Source organism: Arachis hypogaea, chromosome 3, assembly GCF_003086295.3.
Source record: "Arachis hypogaea cultivar Tifrunner chromosome 3, arahy.Tifrunner.gnm2.J5K5, whole genome shotgun sequence".
NCBI lineage: Eukaryota > Viridiplantae > Streptophyta > Magnoliopsida > Fabales > Fabaceae > Arachis > Arachis hypogaea.
Genome location: NC_092038.1, coordinates 30,739,333 through 30,758,468, shown reverse-complemented (window position 1 = coordinate 30,758,468; position 19,136 = coordinate 30,739,333). Strand labels below are relative to the sequence as shown.

Below are 19,136 nucleotides of genomic sequence, written 5' to 3'. Positions count from 1 at the left end.
GACAAATCCTTTTTTATTCAAACTCTGTTCCTCGAAATAAAAATTCATTGTACTTCGATTATGGTGTTTTCGAAAGCAAATACTTTCGATCAATACTAGTAAATTAATAAATCATAACTAAAACAGTTCGATAAGTAATTCAATTTTCAGAATCTTGATTAATAGCGAATAAAAATTTATTTATTTTAGAGAGATAAAAAAACTATGAAAACATAATACTTTAAATTTGAATCCTCTAAATTTTAAATTTTATTTTAGAGAATAAAATGTAAAATAAAAAAAATATAAAAAATAATTAAAAAAATTAAGAGATCACACTTTATCCAAAATTTAAAATTTAGAAGATGTCTATTCTAATATCTCACCCTCGTTAATATGGGGGAAAGCTCAAAGGAGATTATAGTTACCAGTTAGCGACTTAGCATGCCATCTTCTGTAAGTAACAGAAAATGCCTATGATGCTCAATTTCTTCCCGACTATTCTGTTAAAGTAAGCTAGAGAGAGGGAGAGTGTTTCTGATCAATTTGACAATTTCTTACACATATAATAATAATAATAATAATTATTATTATTCAACAAACAAACGTCCTCTTTGGAACAAACGAAACCCCTTTCTCGTTTCAATAAATCTCTCTGAAACCTTACTTTATCTTAAGTCTCTGTCTCTGTCCCTCTCCTATGATTCGCTGTCCGATTTTCCAACACCACAAACAGGTTTGTGTTTTATGTTTCGTTCAGTCCATTGCTCAGTGACATATATTAATTATTGTTTCATAGCTTGAGATTGAACCTTGTGTTCTTCACCATGCAGTTTCTTTTGTCATGTCTTGATTATTGCTTCTATTTGCATGTTTGACACAAAACTACAAAATAAAAAGAAAAGAAAAACTTTTAAAAAAATCTGATTTTGAAAATACAATTTTGAATTCAATTGTGAAGATCATTACTTGAGCTGAAGAAATAGCCTCCATTTTTTTATCCCATCAGATCCAACGATTAGTTGTATATCGCTGTTTCTATGTCTAACGTGGTTCGTTACATTCCCCAAATCCAGTTGGAATTTTTTTGGCCCTTTAGTTTAAATAAAAATTATTTGTTTATTTTGCCTTTTCTTTTTGTAATAGCTCATTGACAACAACAAATACAGTAATTGTTTAGTTTTTCATAATTTTATTATTTTAGCATTTCGGCGAATTTTTTTATGCTACATATTTGTCTCTTTATGGCAACAAAAGCATAACACAAATATGATGTAATAAATATCTTCCACTATTAATCAAGTTGGGTTGGTCTAATGGGTAGCTCACTGGTCCGCTTAAGTAAGTGTCAGGGATTTGAATCCCATCTTGTACATGTATCAAGCCATTGGTGAGTGGCAGACCACTAAATGGAGCTCAGTCGAACTGGGAATACGGTGACAAACCAAAAAAAAAAAAAATCTTCCACTATTGGTACTCAATGAAACCTTATTTTTTTCTTTCTTTCTTTTTCAGTGATTCATGGAATCTAGAATGAATAAGCTGAAGAAAGGGTCCATAGAAATGGAGAAGAAATGGCTATACCCTTTGATTATGGGCTTTGCTATGTGCATATTCTTTGCAGGCACTTCCTTCAATATGGGGCTAGTTTCTTCTATTCATAATAACCTCAATTCAATATTCTTCTTTCTTCCTTCTCATGGAGCTGTAAACAGAACAACTCCAACTTTTGTGGAGAAAAAGATTTCCCCGGCTCCAGCTCCTTCTGCGTCGGCGACAATGATTCCCAGGATGGCTTATTTGATTTCTGGATCAAAGGGTGATTTGGATAAGCTATGGAGAACCCTCTTTGCTCTTTATCATCCATTGAACCAATATGTTCTTCACTTGGACCTCGAGTCGCCCCTTGAGGAGAGGCTGGAGCTTTCTTGGAGGGTTGAGAATCAACCTATATTCAAAGAGGTTGAAAACGTTTTTGTGATTCCGAAAGCTAACATGGTCACATATAGAGGACCAACTATGGTTGCTAATACACTTCATGCTTGTGCTATTCTACTCAAGAGAAGTAAAGATTGGGATTGGTTCATAAACCTCAGTGCTTCCGACTATCCTCTTGTAACTCAGGATGGTTAGTCTTCTTACTTCGTTTAACAAAAACTCTATGTGTAACACCAAAATCAGCTACTAAAATAAGTCACCATGTATGTTTATATAAATACATGTGTTGTTTAATTCATTTTATATGTGTATTTTGTATTCTAATATATATTTTATATTAGTAGTTGATTTTAGTAGCTGATTTTGGTATAAATCTAGCATGGTTATTCTTTTTTTTTTTTCAAATTCCTTGGAGCTTTAAGTTTTTTTCACCAATGATTGTTTTCATTAATATGGTTGTGCAGACCTTTTATATATTTTTCGAGATTTGGATAGAAAGGTTAACTTCATTGAGCACACAAGCCATTTAGGATGGAAGGCGTAAGTCTCTCTGTTTGCCTCTCACCCTGTCATAATCAACCTTGGAGTATGTTCTTCTCTTTTTTGATGGATGCAACATTTGATTTAGGTGTAGTGATGAACTGAATTGAACCATATTTTGCAGGGACAAAAGAGCGATGCCTTTAATAGTTGATCCAGGGCTTTACATGTCTACCAAGAAAGATTTATTTTGGGCCGGTCCTAAGAGGACTTTGCCAACAGCATTTAAACTTTTTACTGGTTAGTTTGTTCCTACACTTGTTACATAAACAAGCTCCAAGAACACAACTTATTTAAGAACAATTATGAGTTATTACATGTTTATGTGTACTCTCAACTGTTTGGTTTTACGAATCAAGAGAAATGTGCCTGTTTAAGGAAATATTCTTTTTTATGAAATATCAGAGCTTAAGCAATCTTAAGCCCCTGTTTTTTTAAAAAAGAATTAATTTTTTGAAGGAGCTTATGCAATTCTGTGGTTTAAGTCTTGTTTTTAAACTAGGCAAGATGAGAGAAAAATGATCCACATTGATGAACTGACACTGTTAAAGAGTTTGTATATGCACACAAGCTGTATAACCTAGTTCCGCGTCAGCATAACAGAATCAAAGGCTATCTATTATCTAACAGCTACTAACCATCACTAACTACCTTCAACTAGCACTTGCTTAATTTATCCCTACACAAAAGAACCTATCAGTGTAAGACATATCAAGAGTACCACAAAACCTAGTTTAAGGACTCACTGAAATTAACTAGAAAAACACTGGTTTTACTAATTGGCAATAGGTTGGATTTGAGAATTTCTCTCATTTACTTGTGTTATGGTAAATTCCCATATCATGTATTGCATACTGAATTATATCTAAAGAAAAAAGACTTGTAATTTTATGACAGAAGGTCGCAATACATACCCAAACATATTGTATGCAAGTACTGAGTCATTTATAAGTGTTACATACCTAGTTACTTTTCAGTGAGATTGAATCCATTCTACAATAGTACTATTTTGATAGTTGGAATAGATTGGATTTGAAAGTTTCTAACTTCACATTGGCCGCATAATGTGATCTTGGGTTTCTCTAATTTCTAATTTTGATAGTTGGAAGAGGTTGGATGCAAGAATTTCTAGTTTCTATTAGTATGGTTATCTCTTTTCTTTTTCTATTTTTTCCTCAAAGGTTTTTCAACTAAACATGGTGGCAGCATTGCAGGTTCGGCATGGATGGTTTTATCACGTGCATTCGTAGAATATGTTGTCTGGGGTTGGGACAATCTTCCAAGGACCCTTCTCATGTACTATGCCAATTTTGTCTCCTCTCCTGAAGGCTACTTTCAAACTGTTATATGCAATAATCCAGAACTAGCAAAAACGATCGTTAACAGCGACTTGCATTATATTTCCTGGGACATCCCTCCCAAACAGCACCCTCATGTCCTTTCCATCAACGACACGGAGAAAATGATAGCGAGCAACGCCGCATTTGCCAGGAAATTTAGGCAAGATGATCCAGTCTTGGATGTGATTGATAAGAAGCTACTGCACAGGAGAAAGGGACTATTCACACTTGGTGGTTGGTGTTCTGGCAAGCCCAAATGCACCAAGGTTGGGAACAAGTACAGGATCCTACCTGGTAAGGGATCTCATAGGCTGCGCCGCCTTATAAATAGGGAAACTTTGGTGGCTAGATTTGGTCAGAATCAGTGTACATAAAAATTCTGTTGGTAATATTCATGGGTGGATTGGGGACGAGAGACGAGTCAGATACGTAGTTCTTTTTATGACAGGTATGTGATTGAGGCAGCATTTGGTAGTTAGGATACTGGAGAGTCTCGGTCTTTTATTCTTGGGACAGACTATCCTTTATATCTGTCTTCAGTTTCGAACATATTTTTGTATATCTTTGTCTCTATATTTGGTCCTATCTTAACTTCCCAACACAATCTTCAGATATTCAGAACCTTACTAGACGGGATATCAATGCCAGATATGATCTTAGCCATAGTTGCCATTTGACACCATATTAGAATCAAAGATGGCATGGGGGATTATCATTCAATTTTGTAGCATCTGGACTTCAAATAAAATAGATTATGATTTTCTGTTTCTTTAGTTCATGTTTCCTTCATATATGAATACAAATTCCCATATATTTCAAATCTTTTTTACAGGATGAGTCAATCTTAAAGTCTTTGCAAGACATTTCCAAATATTATCATCATCAAAAGTTTGAGTGGATAAATGAAAGTTATCAATATATGGGAATGATCAGACATGAACAACAATTTAGATAATCCTATTGATGAGCAGAAATTGAATGCTCTCGGATACTAGCAAGTGCACCAGATCGTATTAAGTAATACCACAATGAGTGGATATGGTTCCCATGAGGATTAAGGGATTGAACAAGCGAAAATCGTATTGAATCGCTAATTAAATCAATTAAACCTGGATTATTGAGGGTTGGAATTGTGTCTTTCGTGGAACTTTGAATGGTTTTGGGCTTTGAATGAATCTTGAATGCTTGAATGATTGTGGAAGCAGTATGAACGTGTATTTGATTGTGAGAGAGCAGTGATTGAAAATGTTAAAGATTTTAGATATGTTTATTTTCTAGAAAAATTAATCCGGGTGATTATCTATTTTAATGCATGCAAATATCTTTTCACGAAAAATCATATATAATTGAATTCTAATTTCTTGACAAATCAATTTCTTTCTAATTAACTAATTGCCAATCTTCAGTCAAGCAATTAAGAAAAAAGGAATGGACTGACTAGGAATTAACAAAAAATAAGGTTGAAAGAAAATTAACTATTGACAAACTATAAATAACTCAAGAACACAAGAGTGTGCTGGGCCAACTCCCTAGAGGCCCCAAAAATTGCAAGAACAAGACGTGCCATACGCCGGCAAGGGGGTATGCCACACACTTTCGACAAGCACTCCAGGTCTAAGCCAAGAGCATGGCGTGCCACACGACAGTGAAGGGCGTGCCACACGCCCAAGAAGCAACCTCCCAGAGGCCAAAATTGAAGGGTGTGCAACACGCCAATGAACCAAGTGCCACACGTCGAGATGGACACTCCCAGGGGGCAGAATTTTGGGGCGTGTCACACGCCAATCCCCCCTGAACAAAGGCGTGCCATACGCTGAGCCAACCTTCCAATAATGAGCTAGAAGTCTTGGCGTGCAATACACCAAAGGTGCGCGTGCCACACACCTAAGTTGACAAGATCAGTTACCACTCCAATCCCATGATGCTGAAGAGTTAAATCACCAAGCTTTGAAACTGAATTACAAGGAAGATCACTAGTTAGTTAAGAGTCACTAAGAAAAGATTGGATTTGTTTTGATTAGATTTGATTCTGTTTTTATTTAATTTGCATTTGAATTTTAAGTTTTAGTTTTAGTTTTTTAAAGAGAGACTCTGTCCACGAACAGGGAACCACCCATTTTAACACCATACTTTAGAATTCTATTTTGATTCCACTATGAGCAACTAATCTCCTTTTTAAGGTTATGAGCTCTGTTAATCTTTTTATGTATTATTAATCTAAGTGTTTTACTTTATTTGAGATTTATGCTTTGATCTATTCCATGATTGCGTTTTGGTTCTTCATCCCTAAAGATTTAGAATTGTTAAAAAATATTCTAACTTCGTTTTGAGTTCTAAATATTATTTTGGAAAAAGTAATATTAGAATTAGCCTGAAAACTCTTTCTCACGACATTTTGATTTAACTAGGAATAGTATTTTAAATAGTGTGCGATGCTTTATGATTTTCAATTGCTCTAATTTGAACATCTCTGAAACCTTAACATTCTCTCCATTATTGTCATCACTCACAGTTGGCTATTTTATTTGTCTTTATTCACATTTAATTCCTTCATTCCTCTGATTTTGATTTGTCTAATTAGAATAATCAAGTAATCATTGTTGCTTAGTCTTTTAATCCTCGTGGGAACCATAATCCACTCACCGTAGTATTACTTGATATGATTCAATGCACGTACTTGTTGGGTTGTGGTTTTGAAAAAATTCCGCATCAAGTTTTTGACGCCGTTATCGAGAATTAATTGAGATTAACAACTACCATTACTTGACTCTCTAAATTAGACCTTTTTATTTTCTTTTGCTACTCACCGGAACTCCCTCCATTGTGACGTTGAAAATTTCATCTTTTCTCTTTGTTGTTTTTCTTGTGTTTTTCTGCATGCAGAGAAACAAAGACAAAAAAATCTCTTCAATTTGATCCAAAATAGAGAGATCCCTCGAACAATTGAGAAAGAAATCAATAAATCAGAGGAAACTAGAAGAAATTGAGGAGCTTGAGCCAGAAAGCATGACAAACATACAATAATGTCAATGTTAGGAGGACTTTTGGGTCTTTCACCAAAGCCACTTCTGAAAACTGTGGAAGCAGCATTGTAGCACCTGCGGTGAGGTAAACAACTTTGACTTGAAGCCTTAACTCATCACTTTAGTGCAACAAAATTATCAATTTCGTGGAAGTCTTTAAGAAGATCCTAATCTACACATATCTAGCTTCCTACAAATATGTGACACAGTCAAATCCAATAACGTCTCTGCTGAAAATTATCGCTTGATGTTGTTCTCATTCTTTGCAAGGGACCGATCCAAGCAGTGGCTCACAGCTCAAGCAAAGGAAAGCATATCAACATAGCATGATTTGGTCAATATGTTCTTAACCAAATTCTTTCTACTACAAAGGTTGGCAAAGTTGAGATATGATATTCAGACCTTTATACAAAAAGATGGAGAATCCCTTTATGAAGCCTGTGAGAGGTATAAAGAAATATTGAGAAAGTGCCCTTTGGATATATTTGGTGACTGGGTACAACTCCAAATATTTTATACAAAAAGATGGAGAATCCCTTTATGAAACCTGTCAAAGGTATAAAGAAATATTGAGAAAATGCCCTTTGAATATATTTGGTGACTGAGTACAACTCCAAATATTTTATGGAATTACTCCCACTTTAAGAAACTTATTGAACTTCTCAGCTAGAGGTTTCATGCACACGAAGACTACTAAAGAAGCCTTAGAACTGATTGAGATAGTGGCCTACAACCAGTATTTGTACTCCTCTAAAAGAGCAATAAAGGGAGGTGTGATGGAACTAGACACATTAGACAATATTTTAGCACAGAACAAGGTGATGCCTTAACAAATTGCTTCACTCACAAAGTAAATAGGGCACATACAAGTATCTACAGTGGGAACACAAGTTGTTGTCTGTAATTTGTGTGGAGGAGCTCACAAGAATAAAAAATGTATATTGTTTTAAGGAGAACAAGCTACCATTGAGTAAGTAAATTATATAAAAATTTTCAAAAATCACCACCCAATGACCCCTTCTCAAAAACTTATAATCCCAAATAGAAGAACCACCCAAATTTTAGTTAGGGCAATCAAGAGCAAAGAAAACTTCACTACACCTCACCAACAATAATTCCAACCCATACAACCACAAATTTACCAAAGACTTTTTTTTTCTAGAGGCCAATTTTTTTTTTTTCTGGAAACCAAATTTTCCTCCCATAAAACCACCATTGAAAAACTATCCAAAGTCATTACTACAGTAGCCCAATCCACCTCCACATTTTTGCAACAAACCCAAACATTCATGGATGAGAAAGATCTAACTTCCAAAATCAAGGTGCATCCATTAGAAATTTAGAAGTATAAATGGAACAAATTACCAAATAATCCACAGAGGCCACACAACATTTTTTCAAGTGATACAATTCCCAATCCAAAAGAAAAATGTAAGACTATTAGTTTAAGAAGTAAAAAAGTGGTGGAAAAAGAAGCCACAAGCAACCTGAGAAAGCAATGGAGGATGCCATTCAACAAGAGGAACAAGTCACTAACCCTTCAATTCAAGCTCCAAAAAAGAAAGCACCAGAAAAGGCAAAGTTGAAGAGTACAAACCTAGACTTCTATTTCCTCAAAGGTTTCAGACGAAAACCAAGGACAAGATATTCTCCAAATTTTTAAAGATGTTCAAGAAGCTTCATATCAACATTTTATTTATAGAAGCTTTAGAAAAAATGCCTTTTTATGCCAAATTCATGAAGGAGTTGCTATCTAAGAAGAAAACTTTGAAATGAGTTAAAATCGTACTAATGACTAAGGAGTGTAGTGTCATCATTCAAAGAAATTTGTCAAGAAAAATACAAGATCTAGGGAGCTTCCGAATTCCATGCACTACTGGAAGTACAACTTTTGAAAAATTCTTATGTGATTTAGGAGCAAGCATCAATCTAATGTCCTTATCTGTGATTAAAAAGTTATAAATTCAAGAGATGAAACCAATAAGGATAACTCTACAAATGACGGACAAATCAATGAAATATGCACATGGAATAGTTGAAATTATCATGATTAAAGTGAAAAATTTTTTCTTCCCAGTAGATTTTATTATTCTTGACACAAAAGAAGATGAGAATGTCTCTATTATTCTAGAGAGACCATTCATAGCAACTGAAAAAGCTCTCATTGATGTAAAAGCAGGTGAGTTAATATTGAGGGTGCATAATAAACACTTAGTTTTTCATGTTTTTAAAATCATACATCATTCAAGTGAGAAAGAAAATTATATGAAAGTTGAATCAATTGATACAAACCTTCAAAAATTTTCTGATGAAGTAACTTTGAAGGCTCCACTTCCATGCTTGAAAGGAAAAAAAAGAGAGAAGATGCAGCAAATTGAAGACACAAAAGAGGCTAACAAGAGTTTGTAACCCAAGCCTCCCTTTGAAATCAACAAAACTCTCCCTGACACCAAGCTTAAGTTTGGTGTTGGGTGTGCATCATCAAATAAGAAGGAAGTTCTCAAGAAGGTGCCCAGAAGATGAAAAAATAAGAAGATCCCTACAGAAGACTTCTTACCAGGGGAAAAAGTGATGTTAGTTCACCATCCTTTAAAGCCATATACATTGAACAAAATTCTTTCTCTTGAATACATTTAGCTCATAGATGAAGATACGGGATGGAAGTTCACAGTGAGAAGGGAGGAGTTGAAGCACCATGATCATTCTCCACCTTAGCAAGAACAAACTGTCAAGCTAGTGATGTTAAAAGAACGCTTGTTGGGAGGCAACCCAATCGTCGGTGACCTTTTATTTTTTCTTTAATTTTCGTTTGTTATCGTTTTTTTTATGTGAATAAGCTTTTGCATCACTTATTTGCTTTCACTAGATAATCATGATTATTCATATTTCTATCACCACTATTTTTTTTCTTTGTTGCTTGAGGACGAGCAACTACTCTAAGTTTGGTGTTAGAAACTATGCTCTACATAGTCTAGAAGATGATAAAAAGGGAGGTAACTCTATTTTTGAACTTTTATTTCTTAGATCTTGTATCTGTTTTGATAATCATGATTCATTATTCATTATTCTTTATTTGACCTTACCTTTGAAATTGCTTGTACCCAATATCTTTAAGCATGCAACAAAGAGCTTTTGAATGAAAAAAATTGAAGAATTTTTTTTAAAATTTGGGGCAAGTAAGATTAAGAAAAGTGGAGGTCTGATAGTGCGATTTTGTAATGAGGTTTTATGTTTGTGAAAACTTACATGGGGAGCTCTAAGACATGGAATGAAGTTTAGAGAAGTATTATGAAGGTTCTAAAAAATCTATACAACCAAGAAGTAGTAAGAAAAGAAAAGAAAAACAAAAACAAAAAGCAAGGCCCAAGGAGTTAAGTAATTGTGGTGTTGCTATATCAAGGAGAGAGGCTTAAGCAAGTAAGTCCGAGTGGTGTTTTAACACCCGATACCTTGAACCAACTGGTTTAGGAGTGTCGATTGAAACTCATCTTAAAAAGACGCCTTAAGATAGAACATTTAGAGTCAAAGCCACGTGAAAATAAACCCCCTGCCCCCTCCCCAAAAAAAGAGCAGTGAAAAGAAAATAAGTATACCCGAGAAGAGAAAATAATAACAAGAAGAGAAAGAAAGGAGAATGTTGTCTTCAAGGTAAAAACATATAAAGAGACCTCGATAATATCATTCAAATGAAACTCCTAAGTTCTAAAACTTTCAATTGTAAGGACTAGTAAGCACTGAAATCTATACAAGATCATACAATTCGGAGTTCACCCACTATTACTTGATCACTTCACTCGCTGAGATATCACAAGCAATTCTTCAACCCACTTCAATAAGAAATCCCTTTGTGCATAATTCTTTTCTTTTTTGGGACAAGTAAGATCTTACGTTTGGTGTTGTGATGCATGAGTATCTTTAGTTATTTTTTTAAATTATTTCTTTAAATAAAGTTAGTGAATTCCTTGTTTTAATTAAAATTCTTATGCTTTATTCAATATTTTTTGGAGTTTCTTTGAACTTTGGTATGTGTAGGAAATTATTGAAAGATTTTAGGTAAGAACAAAGAAGAAAAAAGACAAACCAAAGAAGTCCTAGGAGAACTAAGAAAGGTGGCATGCAAAAAGAAGCAACCTCCGAAGGAACCAAAAATTGAAGACAAGTGCAAATAGAATAGGTGAAAGTTGTCGCCCTGACCTCTTCGTACTCCAACGAGCATAACCGAGCTATAGCGGTCCAAATGAAGCAGTTCTAGTAGCATTAGAAAGTTAATTAGCATCTAGAGCTTTCTAACGATATATAATAGTCTATAATAGACATTGAGTCTGAGGGGTACAAATCACCGTTCTTTGCCGCAGAACAAAAGCTGAGCGCAGAACCGACGTGTCACACGCCCAAAACTGGCATGCAACACACCTTTGACTCTTCTTTTTAGTCAAATTGCACCTCTTAGGCACCATTGGCGTGCCACATGCCTAGCATGGTGTGCCACATGCCAACGCTCTCCTTGCCACCTCTTAGCATGCTCAGGGAAGCCGAATAATGCATGGCATGCCACACGCTAACACAAGAGCGTGGCATGCTGGGCCAACTCTCTAGAGACCCCAAAAATCACAAGAACAATGCATGCCACACGCCTTCGATAAGTACTCCAGGTCCAAACCAAGAGTATGGCGTGCAACACGCCAGTAAAGGGCGTGCCACATGCTCAAGAAGCAACCTCCTAGGGGTCAGAATTGAAGGGCGTACAACACGCCAGTGAACCAAGTGCCACACGCCGAGATGGACACTTGCAGCAGTGGCGGATTTAAGGGGGTCTAAGGTGGCCATGATCCCCTAATTTTTTTTAAAAAAATTAGCACTATTAGTTTATTATTATATAATTAATATATATTATTATAAATTAAATATATTTTTGTATATTACACATAAGAAATTTACATATTAGTAACTTAATATGTATAAATTATAATGTGTATTATAATATATTAGTAGCAATTAACAAATAAGTTTAAAAAATGATAAAAGTGTATAAATATATAAATAATTAAAAAATTATTGAAAATATAAGTTTGAATTAATGTCAAAGTAATAATTATAAAAATTTTTTGACTCTTTCTATGACAACAGTAACAACTGAATAAATTTTTTAAGGTTTAATTACTCTGTTGGTCCCTATAGTTTTATGAAATTTTCAATTAGGTCCCTATACTTTTTTTCTTTTTAATTGGGTCCCTGCACTAATTTTTTTTTTCAATTAAGTCCTTTTTAGTAGTAATTGATAATTTTAGTTATATGAAATATTGCAGAAAAAATTCAAACATACAAAAATCCTAAAGTATGTAGTTGAATGTTAACCTATTATCAAAAGTTATGAGGTAAATTAAATTTATTTATTATTGTTATTATTTTTTTGTCATGGGCTGAATAAACAAATTGACACTGACAAAAAAACTAATCCCCTCGATTAACACAGGACAGCCTTTACTCCACAAAAGTACTCAAAAAAACTTGATCGAACTCTTGTATTACTCTGTTATTACTCTAGTCATTAAAAAAAATTTTCACCACCATACATCCCTCATCGGAGTTCGCAATCGCACCTTTCTCGAGCTCCTGTTAAGGATGGCAATACCACCTAAACCCGCGGGTACCCACCCCGCCCCTACCCGCTCGGGGCGGGTAATTACCCGCCCCGCACCGGGACGAATTTTTAGCGGGACGGGTTCTTGGGAGGGGCGGGGCGGGGTCGGGTTTAGGTAATACCCGCCCTTACCCGCCCCGCTATATATATAATATATAATATGTATAATATATGTAAAATAATTAGTAAATGATTAATAATATTGTATCATATTAAAATTTTTACTTTAATTTATATTATGTATGTGATGATGGTTATATAAATTTTGAAATTTAATTTTATTTATTGGATTTTAATAATTATAGGGGCGGGTAGGGGTGGGGCGGGTACCTGCAGGGGCGAGTTAAGGTTCAGCGTTTTACTACCCCCGGGTAGAAGTGGAGCGGGTTCTATGCGGGTTGGTGTACGGCGGGGCGGGGTCGGGTAGAGCAAAAACCCGCCCCTACCCGCCCCGTTGCCACCCCTGCTCCTCCATGGCCTTGAACGCAGCCCGGAACCGCGACTCCATCTCCGCTACGAACTCGTCGGTAAACCCGACCCGACTCACATCCAAGTACATTCCAACCTCCTTGTGTTGGTACAGCCACTCCGCTTACCTCTTCCATAGCTCCCTCGGATCTTTCTCCAACGCTGTCTTCTTCTTGAACCCCTTCGCCGTCGGTATCGCGGCAGCCGCGCTGTCGTTGGTGACCAGAGATACTTCCCGAGCCGTTGACACGATGCTTAGGGCCCGATCCGAACCGAGTTTCGGTCGGCTCAAGAACGCGGCCAACTCTTATCCGTTCGGAATGGGTTGGTCAATGCCGGAGAATGGTTCCAATTTCGGAGCTTGAGTACATAGGAAGATGAACAAATGCCGGAAATGGAAGCCATTGAAGTATAATTTGTGATTTCACGAGGTATAATTTTATCTGTGCATTTGATATTTTTTTCTGATGAAACACTAAGCAAGTGGTGACTAGTTAAGTTATTTAATTAGGTGCAATCTGTGATGGCCACAAATTTGGTGTGGCTATGATGCCTATGCTAGTTGCTATAATTATTTTTTTACGCGTAAACAAAAAGAAAATTTTTTTCTTTGACTTCTATATTGTTAATCGCAAATATTAAGCAAGGACGGTAAACACATGGTAGTTGATAAGTTTTTAAATGATGCAAATTTATGTTAAAAAAGTAAAAAAAAAATAGAAATTTCATACAACTCTTCTTCATTCTCTCACTGTTACACTCTCAACCATTCAACTATGGCTACCTGCAACACTTTTTTTTTTTCTGGACAAGGTCTTGACCAAACCCGATCCATACTAGAAACCAATCATAACCTGAACACCCGACCTCGTATCCAAACGGTAACCCCTCCAATACTGTAATACATTTTGATCTCTAGCTCCCTCTCAACGGTCCAGTCCTTGTCCTTGCCGAATGTCTTTGTAGAGATGCCATCTGGTTGATGAAGAAACTGAAACTTTCTACGGTAGATCCGATGCTGTTTTTGCTATGTAATAGCCAACGTATCCCCACAGTAAAACAATAAAATTTGACCGTCTTTAATCTTGTCAAGATAGCTTAACTACACTAAAAACACTTCACTTATCACCATTTAATTAAAAAGTCAACTCATAGTCATCCTTAGCCACTATAGCCATGGCCATTTAATTAACTTTTTTTTTTTGCAAATAGAAAAAATAACTATTTACTCCTAAATTAATTAGGATAAAGAGGTTCTATGACAAATTTGATTTTTAATATCTTGATCTAAATATTAAAGATTAAAATATTTTTTTAATAAAAATACTAGATAAACAAGTATTTTGTAACCAAATTCACAACTAAATATTATTATATTTTAATAAATATTTCTATATAACTCAGTTCTCATCTTATTTAGAATGTTAATTCACACATATATTTTATCTAAGCAATTTTTGTTATGTCAATAAATGATTAGGCTAACTTAATTAAAATTAATTAAAAAAATTGATCCTGTAGCTATCATCACTCTTTTTTAATTAGAGTAAAGGACAAATCCGTCCCTAACCTTTTTTTCCGCGAACATTTTCGTCCCCGAGGTTTGGAAAATACTTTAATGTCCTTGACCCTCTGAAAAAGTGGACATATTTACCCCTCCGTTAGAGTTGCTCCGTTTGCCCTGACAGAAAACGGTGACGTAGCTCCCGTGGCGCTGACCTAGCCGTTACGGGCTGCCACGTGGGATGGACTTTTGAAAAGAGGACGTATTAGTCCTTTCACACCAAAACGTGTAGCTTTTTAAAACAGGACATATTAGTCCTCTCACCCCAAAACGACGCCGTTTCTCCCCCACCCCCAATCTATGAAATCCTTGAGCCCTAATCCTTCGAATTCAGTGTGAAGGTGAAGCGGATGAAGAAAGAAAAGGAGCATTCCGACCCTTGGCATCCGACGGAGCTCGGCCACAAGTCCGACGGCCAGACGATCGAGTGGCTCCTATGCCAGGCCGAGCCCTCAATCATCGCCGCCACCGGAACCGGAACCACTCCCGCCAGCTTCTCCTCCGTTTCTGTCTCCGTACGCGGCGGTGCTGGCTCTCTCTCTTCTCCTTCCTCAACCTCCGCATCGTCTTCGCTCGACCACAAGCCCTTGCTCGCTCCCACTCCCTTCATACTCAGCAAGTGCATACGCACTGACGACGACGCTTCCGTCAAGGACGATGACGTCTCCGTGGGTCCCGCCGTGGGGTCCTTAGTGATTGCTATTTCAGATAAAACTGAGATTTTTTCATAAAGTCAGGAAATTTTGTGTTTGTTGAGGAGGATTTGGATTTGGGGGGGAATGAAATCAAGTTTAGTTGTGAAAGGGAGGGTTTAGGTGAGGTGTGTATTTAGATGAGAAAGGTATTGGATCCTTTCACTGGAAATTGGCGCTCTATCGCCAGCATAGGAACCAATATGGCATCTTATGATGCAGCAGTTCTCAACGGGAAGCTTCTCGTCAACGAAAGCTGGTTATGGCCCTTTTATGTCTCTCCAAGGGGACAAGTCTATGATCCCAGAACAGATAATTGAGAAAACATGGCTGTTGGACTTAGAGAAGGCTGGACCGGTTCAAGTGTCGTTGTTTATGGCCACTTGTTTGTTGTCTCTGAGCTCGAAAGAATGAAGCTAAAGGTCTATGACACGGAAACAGACTCCTGGGATGCCATAGATGGCCCCCCTTTGCCTGAGCAAATATGCAAGCCTTTTGCTGTCAATGCTTGCGATTGCCATATTTATGTCGTGGGTCGAAATCTTCATGTTGCTGTTGGTCATATCTCTAGACTGCTTCCAGACGAAAATTCTGACAAAAAATGGAGCTTCAGTGTTCGGTGGCATGTAATCGATGCACCGGAGAGTTTATCTGATCTCACTCCTTCAAGCTCTCAGGTGCTGTTTGTATAATTTTTCTTATTCTCTCAGATCCGTTTTTTCCATATGCAATTTCTGGTAAGTTGCTGATTCTATTTGAGAGTGTAGCAATTTTTTCAGAATTATAAGGAGTTCTTACATGTTCTTCATAAATTGCACAATTTGGACTGGTTGAATTGTGAACTGAACCTGTGAAATTGAATTTGTGCTTTGTTGTTGGTGAATATGTCGCTGAATTGCTTGTTGAATCTGAATTTGCTTAGATTCCCGCCTCTCATTTTTCTTGAAATTTCGCTGATGTTGCTGCGATTTGTTACTTTGTTGATTCTTTGTTTATGTGTTTTGGATGCATTGCTGATGATTCTGGAATTGCAGAACTAGAAGTGCTAAATTTGCTGCTTCTGGATTTGGTGAAGTATTGTTGATTGGAAATGCAGAAGGGGATTAAAGTGTGTTTGGAGGGGTGGAGAGAAACGGCGTCGTTTTGGGGTGAGAGGACTAATATGTCCTGTTTTAAAAAGCTACACGTTTTGGTGTGAAAGGACTAATATGTCCTCTTTTCAAAAGTCCATCCCACGTGGCAGTCCGTAATGGCCAGGTCAGCGCCACGAGAGCCACGTCACCGTTTTTCGTCAGGGCAAACGGAGCGACTCTAACGGAGGGTTAAATATGTCCACTTTTTCAGAGAGTCAGGAATATTAAAGTATTTTCCAAACTTCAGAGACAAAAATGTCCACAAAAAAAAGGTCAGGACAGATTTATCCTTTACTCTTTTAATTATTATCAAGTAGAATCTTCATTCTTCTCCAATTTCTTTTTTATTTTATTTCGGATTGGCTTGTCTTGGCAGTTGGCAGTAGCGTAAGTTCTCTTCTCCCTCGTTCTTTCTCTGACTCTCCTCTCTTTCGGACTGTCACAAACTCAAATATAAACCTGTTCAAATTTCTGTTTCTGCTGGATTTTTCAACATCTTAGACTCCTAAACCTCAAGTTGGACAAAGGTTAGGATTTTGGGGTTCTAGGGCTTCTTCTTACAAAGAGAGATTCACGATGTGAACGGCCATTTTTTCTTTTTTAATGAAATTTATATTGGGGTTCTTGGGCATGTTTGGTTAGCCGTAAATTGTCCCGGAAGAAATTTTGAGAGAGCAAATTTTCATGGGAGTATGTACTATTAGATAAAACTTTTCACTTTTCATCTTGTTTGTCATCTATATGAAATTATTCATATGTTTTCTTTTTACCCTTAATTTTATTTGTCATCTCATTCTCATGTATATTGTCTCAGCATATTGGTTTATCTTTGAGATTTGGAAAATTTTTGGAACTGCAATGCAGTTTAGAACTTAGATGAATTGGTTTCTAACCCCATATGATTCTGAGCTTGTTATGCTTATTTGTGAGCAAGTGACAAATTTTGTCTAAACATTAAGGTTGCGTTTGCTTTTTAAAATAGGACAAGACAGGACACTGAAAACAAGATATAAATCATAGAGTGTTCTTGTATTCTATTTGGTGATAAACTAGAATATAATACTTTTTCGTTTGGTTTTTTTGTTTCCCCTTCTGTAGGCCAATTTAAGATAATGAGTGGTATGCAATTGCAAAGTGCTTCGTCTACCTTGAGCGCTCAAGGGTCTAAGCAGAATGAAGGTGTAGTTTCTGTGGCAACTGTTACAGAGTCAAAGCCAAAGAAGAAAATCTGCTGTGCATGCCCAGACACTAAAAAGCTGCGAGATGAATGCATAGTTGAGCATGGTGAAGCTTCTTGTGCGAAATGGATCGAGGCTCATAAACAGTGCCTTCGTTCTGAGGGATTCAATGTCTGAGACTGGTGAAAAAGAAAAAAGGTCACTCTACTATAATAACTGAGTTGATTGTCTGTGGTCAATCAAGATTTTGGATCAGTTTATTTTTTAAGCAAACTACATCAGGATGATAGTTGTAACTTAAAAAAAAAAGGACTTAGGGAAATTGATTGCTACATGCACTTCATAATTGATCAACTAAACTTAAACCTTTCTATGGAGATCCTCGTTTTCATTATATCTGGTATTATTACTCCTATATCACTTGCTGAGATTATATAATGAGTAGTTAGTGATTTTGTAATTTGTACACAAATCCATTTGTTGTCTAATAAATGTGGTTAATCAACAAATCTTCCTTCCCATTTTTTGCTTCCCTCTGTCCCTGTTGATCCTTCTTGACAGGAGCAAGCAGTTATTTATAAAATTTAAATATACAGGAATCGTCAACAGTTCTTCTCATTGTTATCTTGATCTTCACTTGATATCTTTGTGATGATATTATTTTTATGTAGCATTACATTAAACCAATTTAATTGATGAAGAATAGAACATGCTTTTTGTTATTTGTGACTATAATGAGACTCCATTCTACCTTTGCTTGATGGATGTAATTGAAATCTCATATACTTTGCAAAATCTCAAATCGGTATTTGTACTAATTCAGCTTAACCTGAATTCTTCTTGTCGTGTGAATAATAATAGAGTGGAATGTGGAATCCCTAATTCACCGGACTAAAATATATTCTGGAAAACTATGGTCCTGTGTGGGTTTAGACTTTAACTTTAGATAGTAAACATACAACATAGGAGTTTGTTGGATTAGAACTTAGCAATATACTCCCTTTTTGCCAAATTATCTGTCACATTGGAAAATTTGGTACATTCAAAACTTCCGATGCAATTTGTATTTAGATGTATTAAGCCTTAAATGTACCATACTTTTTAAAGTTAAAAATAATTTGGAACGAGGTAGTTGGTCCAATTTATTGCAGTGTGTATCATTTACATATGATATCAATGAGCATAGTTATGCACGAGATGAACATATATCCTCAAACATTAATAATGTTTTGTTGTTGTTGTTGTTGTCCAGTTTTCTTCAAAGTTATGTGCCTATGCTTCCTGTGTGCCGTTTCCCATTTTACATTGATTTCAAATGCATTCAAATAATTGATATCACTATTTTATTTTCAAATTTAAGCGAGCTGATTTTTGCACACAGTTATGTATGATACTATGATTGCTCTGTGTTTGATATAGAATTTGATGCTGACAACATAGACAGAGATATGCATATTTTTAGTCAATGTAACAATAAAGTGCCAAAGCCATAGCTTTTATATAACTATCACTGGAACCAAACTCGATTCACAGTGCATTACTTATACAGATATGAAGTGCAACAAGCACACAAATTTATTTAGTAAAAGATTACTTATTAGGAAATCATTCCCAAACACATTTGGCAATCGTATTTAATG

At 36.1% G+C, this 19,136-nt stretch overlaps 3 protein-coding genes, 1 long non-coding RNA gene and 1 other non-coding gene across 8 annotated transcripts; 3 read left to right on the top strand and 2 right to left on the bottom strand.

The window, feature by feature from the left end:
- The first annotated feature begins 369 nt into the window (after window positions 1-369).
- LOC112790116 (beta-glucuronosyltransferase GlcAT14B) lies at window positions 370-4,570 on the top strand. 2 transcript variants are annotated; one of them, XM_025832350.3, is made up of 5 exons: window positions 370-715; window positions 1,495-2,107; window positions 2,382-2,457; window positions 2,582-2,697; window positions 3,672-4,570. In XM_025832350.3, exons 2-5 carry the CDS (start codon window positions 1,501-1,503, stop codon window positions 4,169-4,171), a joined length of 1,299 nt encoding a protein of 432 aa, XP_025688135.1. In that variant the 5' UTR covers window positions 370-715; window positions 1,495-1,500; the 3' UTR covers window positions 4,172-4,570. The 2 variants fall into 2 exon arrangements, with proteins under 2 accessions (XP_025688135.1, XP_025688136.1); XM_025832351.3 differs by lacking the exon at window positions 370-715 and having other exon boundaries at window positions 791-2,107.
- Window positions 4,571-5,120: 550 nt separating this feature from the next.
- Window positions 5,121-13,403, bottom strand: LOC140181784 (uncharacterized). The gene is made up of 2 exons (XR_011877091.1): window positions 12,792-13,403; window positions 5,121-5,750 (listed from the first exon to the last, which is right to left on the bottom strand). It is a non-coding gene; the product is annotated as an uncharacterized lncRNA (long non-coding RNA).
- LOC112793919 (small nucleolar RNA R71) lies at window positions 7,200-7,306 on the bottom strand. The gene has a single exon (XR_003198606.1). It is a non-coding gene; the product is annotated as a small nucleolar RNA R71 (small nucleolar RNA).
- Window positions 13,404-15,511: 2,108 nt separating the features above from the next.
- LOC140183368 (F-box/kelch-repeat protein At1g30090-like) lies at window positions 15,512-16,292 on the top strand. Its single transcript, XM_072231792.1, has 2 exons — window positions 15,512-15,867; window positions 16,220-16,292. The coding sequence occupies exons 1-2, from the start codon at window positions 15,512-15,514 to the stop codon at window positions 16,290-16,292; spliced, it is 429 nt and encodes a 142-aa protein (XP_072087893.1).
- A 316-nt stretch (window positions 16,293-16,608) lies between these two features.
- LOC112790115 (cytochrome c oxidase copper chaperone 2) lies at window positions 16,609-18,005 on the top strand. 3 transcript variants are annotated; one of them, XM_072226931.1, is made up of 2 exons: window positions 16,609-16,705; window positions 17,417-18,005. In XM_072226931.1, exon 2 carries the CDS (start codon window positions 17,431-17,433, stop codon window positions 17,671-17,673), a length of 243 nt encoding a protein of 80 aa, XP_072083032.1. In that variant the 5' UTR covers window positions 16,609-16,705; window positions 17,417-17,430; the 3' UTR covers window positions 17,674-18,005. The 3 variants fall into 3 exon arrangements, with proteins under 3 accessions (XP_072083032.1, XP_072083029.1, XP_025688133.1); XM_072226928.1 differs by having other exon boundaries at window positions 16,701-16,845; XM_025832348.2 differs by lacking the exon at window positions 16,609-16,705 and adding an exon at window positions 16,873-17,008.
- The last annotated feature ends 1,131 nt before the right edge of the window (window positions 18,006-19,136 follow it).

What these genes read in the sequence shown, in the direction of transcription:
- LOC112790116 (XM_025832350.3), top strand. Translation starts at nt 1,501, where the DNA reads ATGGAATCTAGAATGAATAAGCTGAAGAAAGGGTCCATAGAAATGGAG. An exon ending in AGCCATTTAGGATGGAAGGC is followed by an intron (nt 2,458 to 2,581) that starts GTAAGTCTCTCT and finishes CATATTTTGCAG; the next exon opens with GGACAAAAGAGCGATGCCTT. An exon ending in AGCATTTAAACTTTTTACTG is followed by an intron (nt 2,698 to 3,671) that starts GTTAGTTTGTTC and finishes GCAGCATTGCAG; the next exon opens with GTTCGGCATGGATGGTTTTA.
- LOC140183368 (XM_072231792.1), top strand. Translation starts at nt 15,512, where the DNA reads ATGGCTGTTGGACTTAGAGAAGGCTGGACCGGTTCAAGTGTCGTTGTT. An exon ending in CCTTCAAGCTCTCAGGTGCT is followed by an intron (nt 15,868 to 16,219) that starts GTTTGTATAATT and finishes CTGGAATTGCAG; the next exon opens with AACTAGAAGTGCTAAATTTG.
- LOC112790115 (XM_072226931.1), top strand. Translation starts at nt 17,431, where the DNA reads ATGAGTGGTATGCAATTGCAAAGTGCTTCGTCTACCTTGAGCGCTCAA.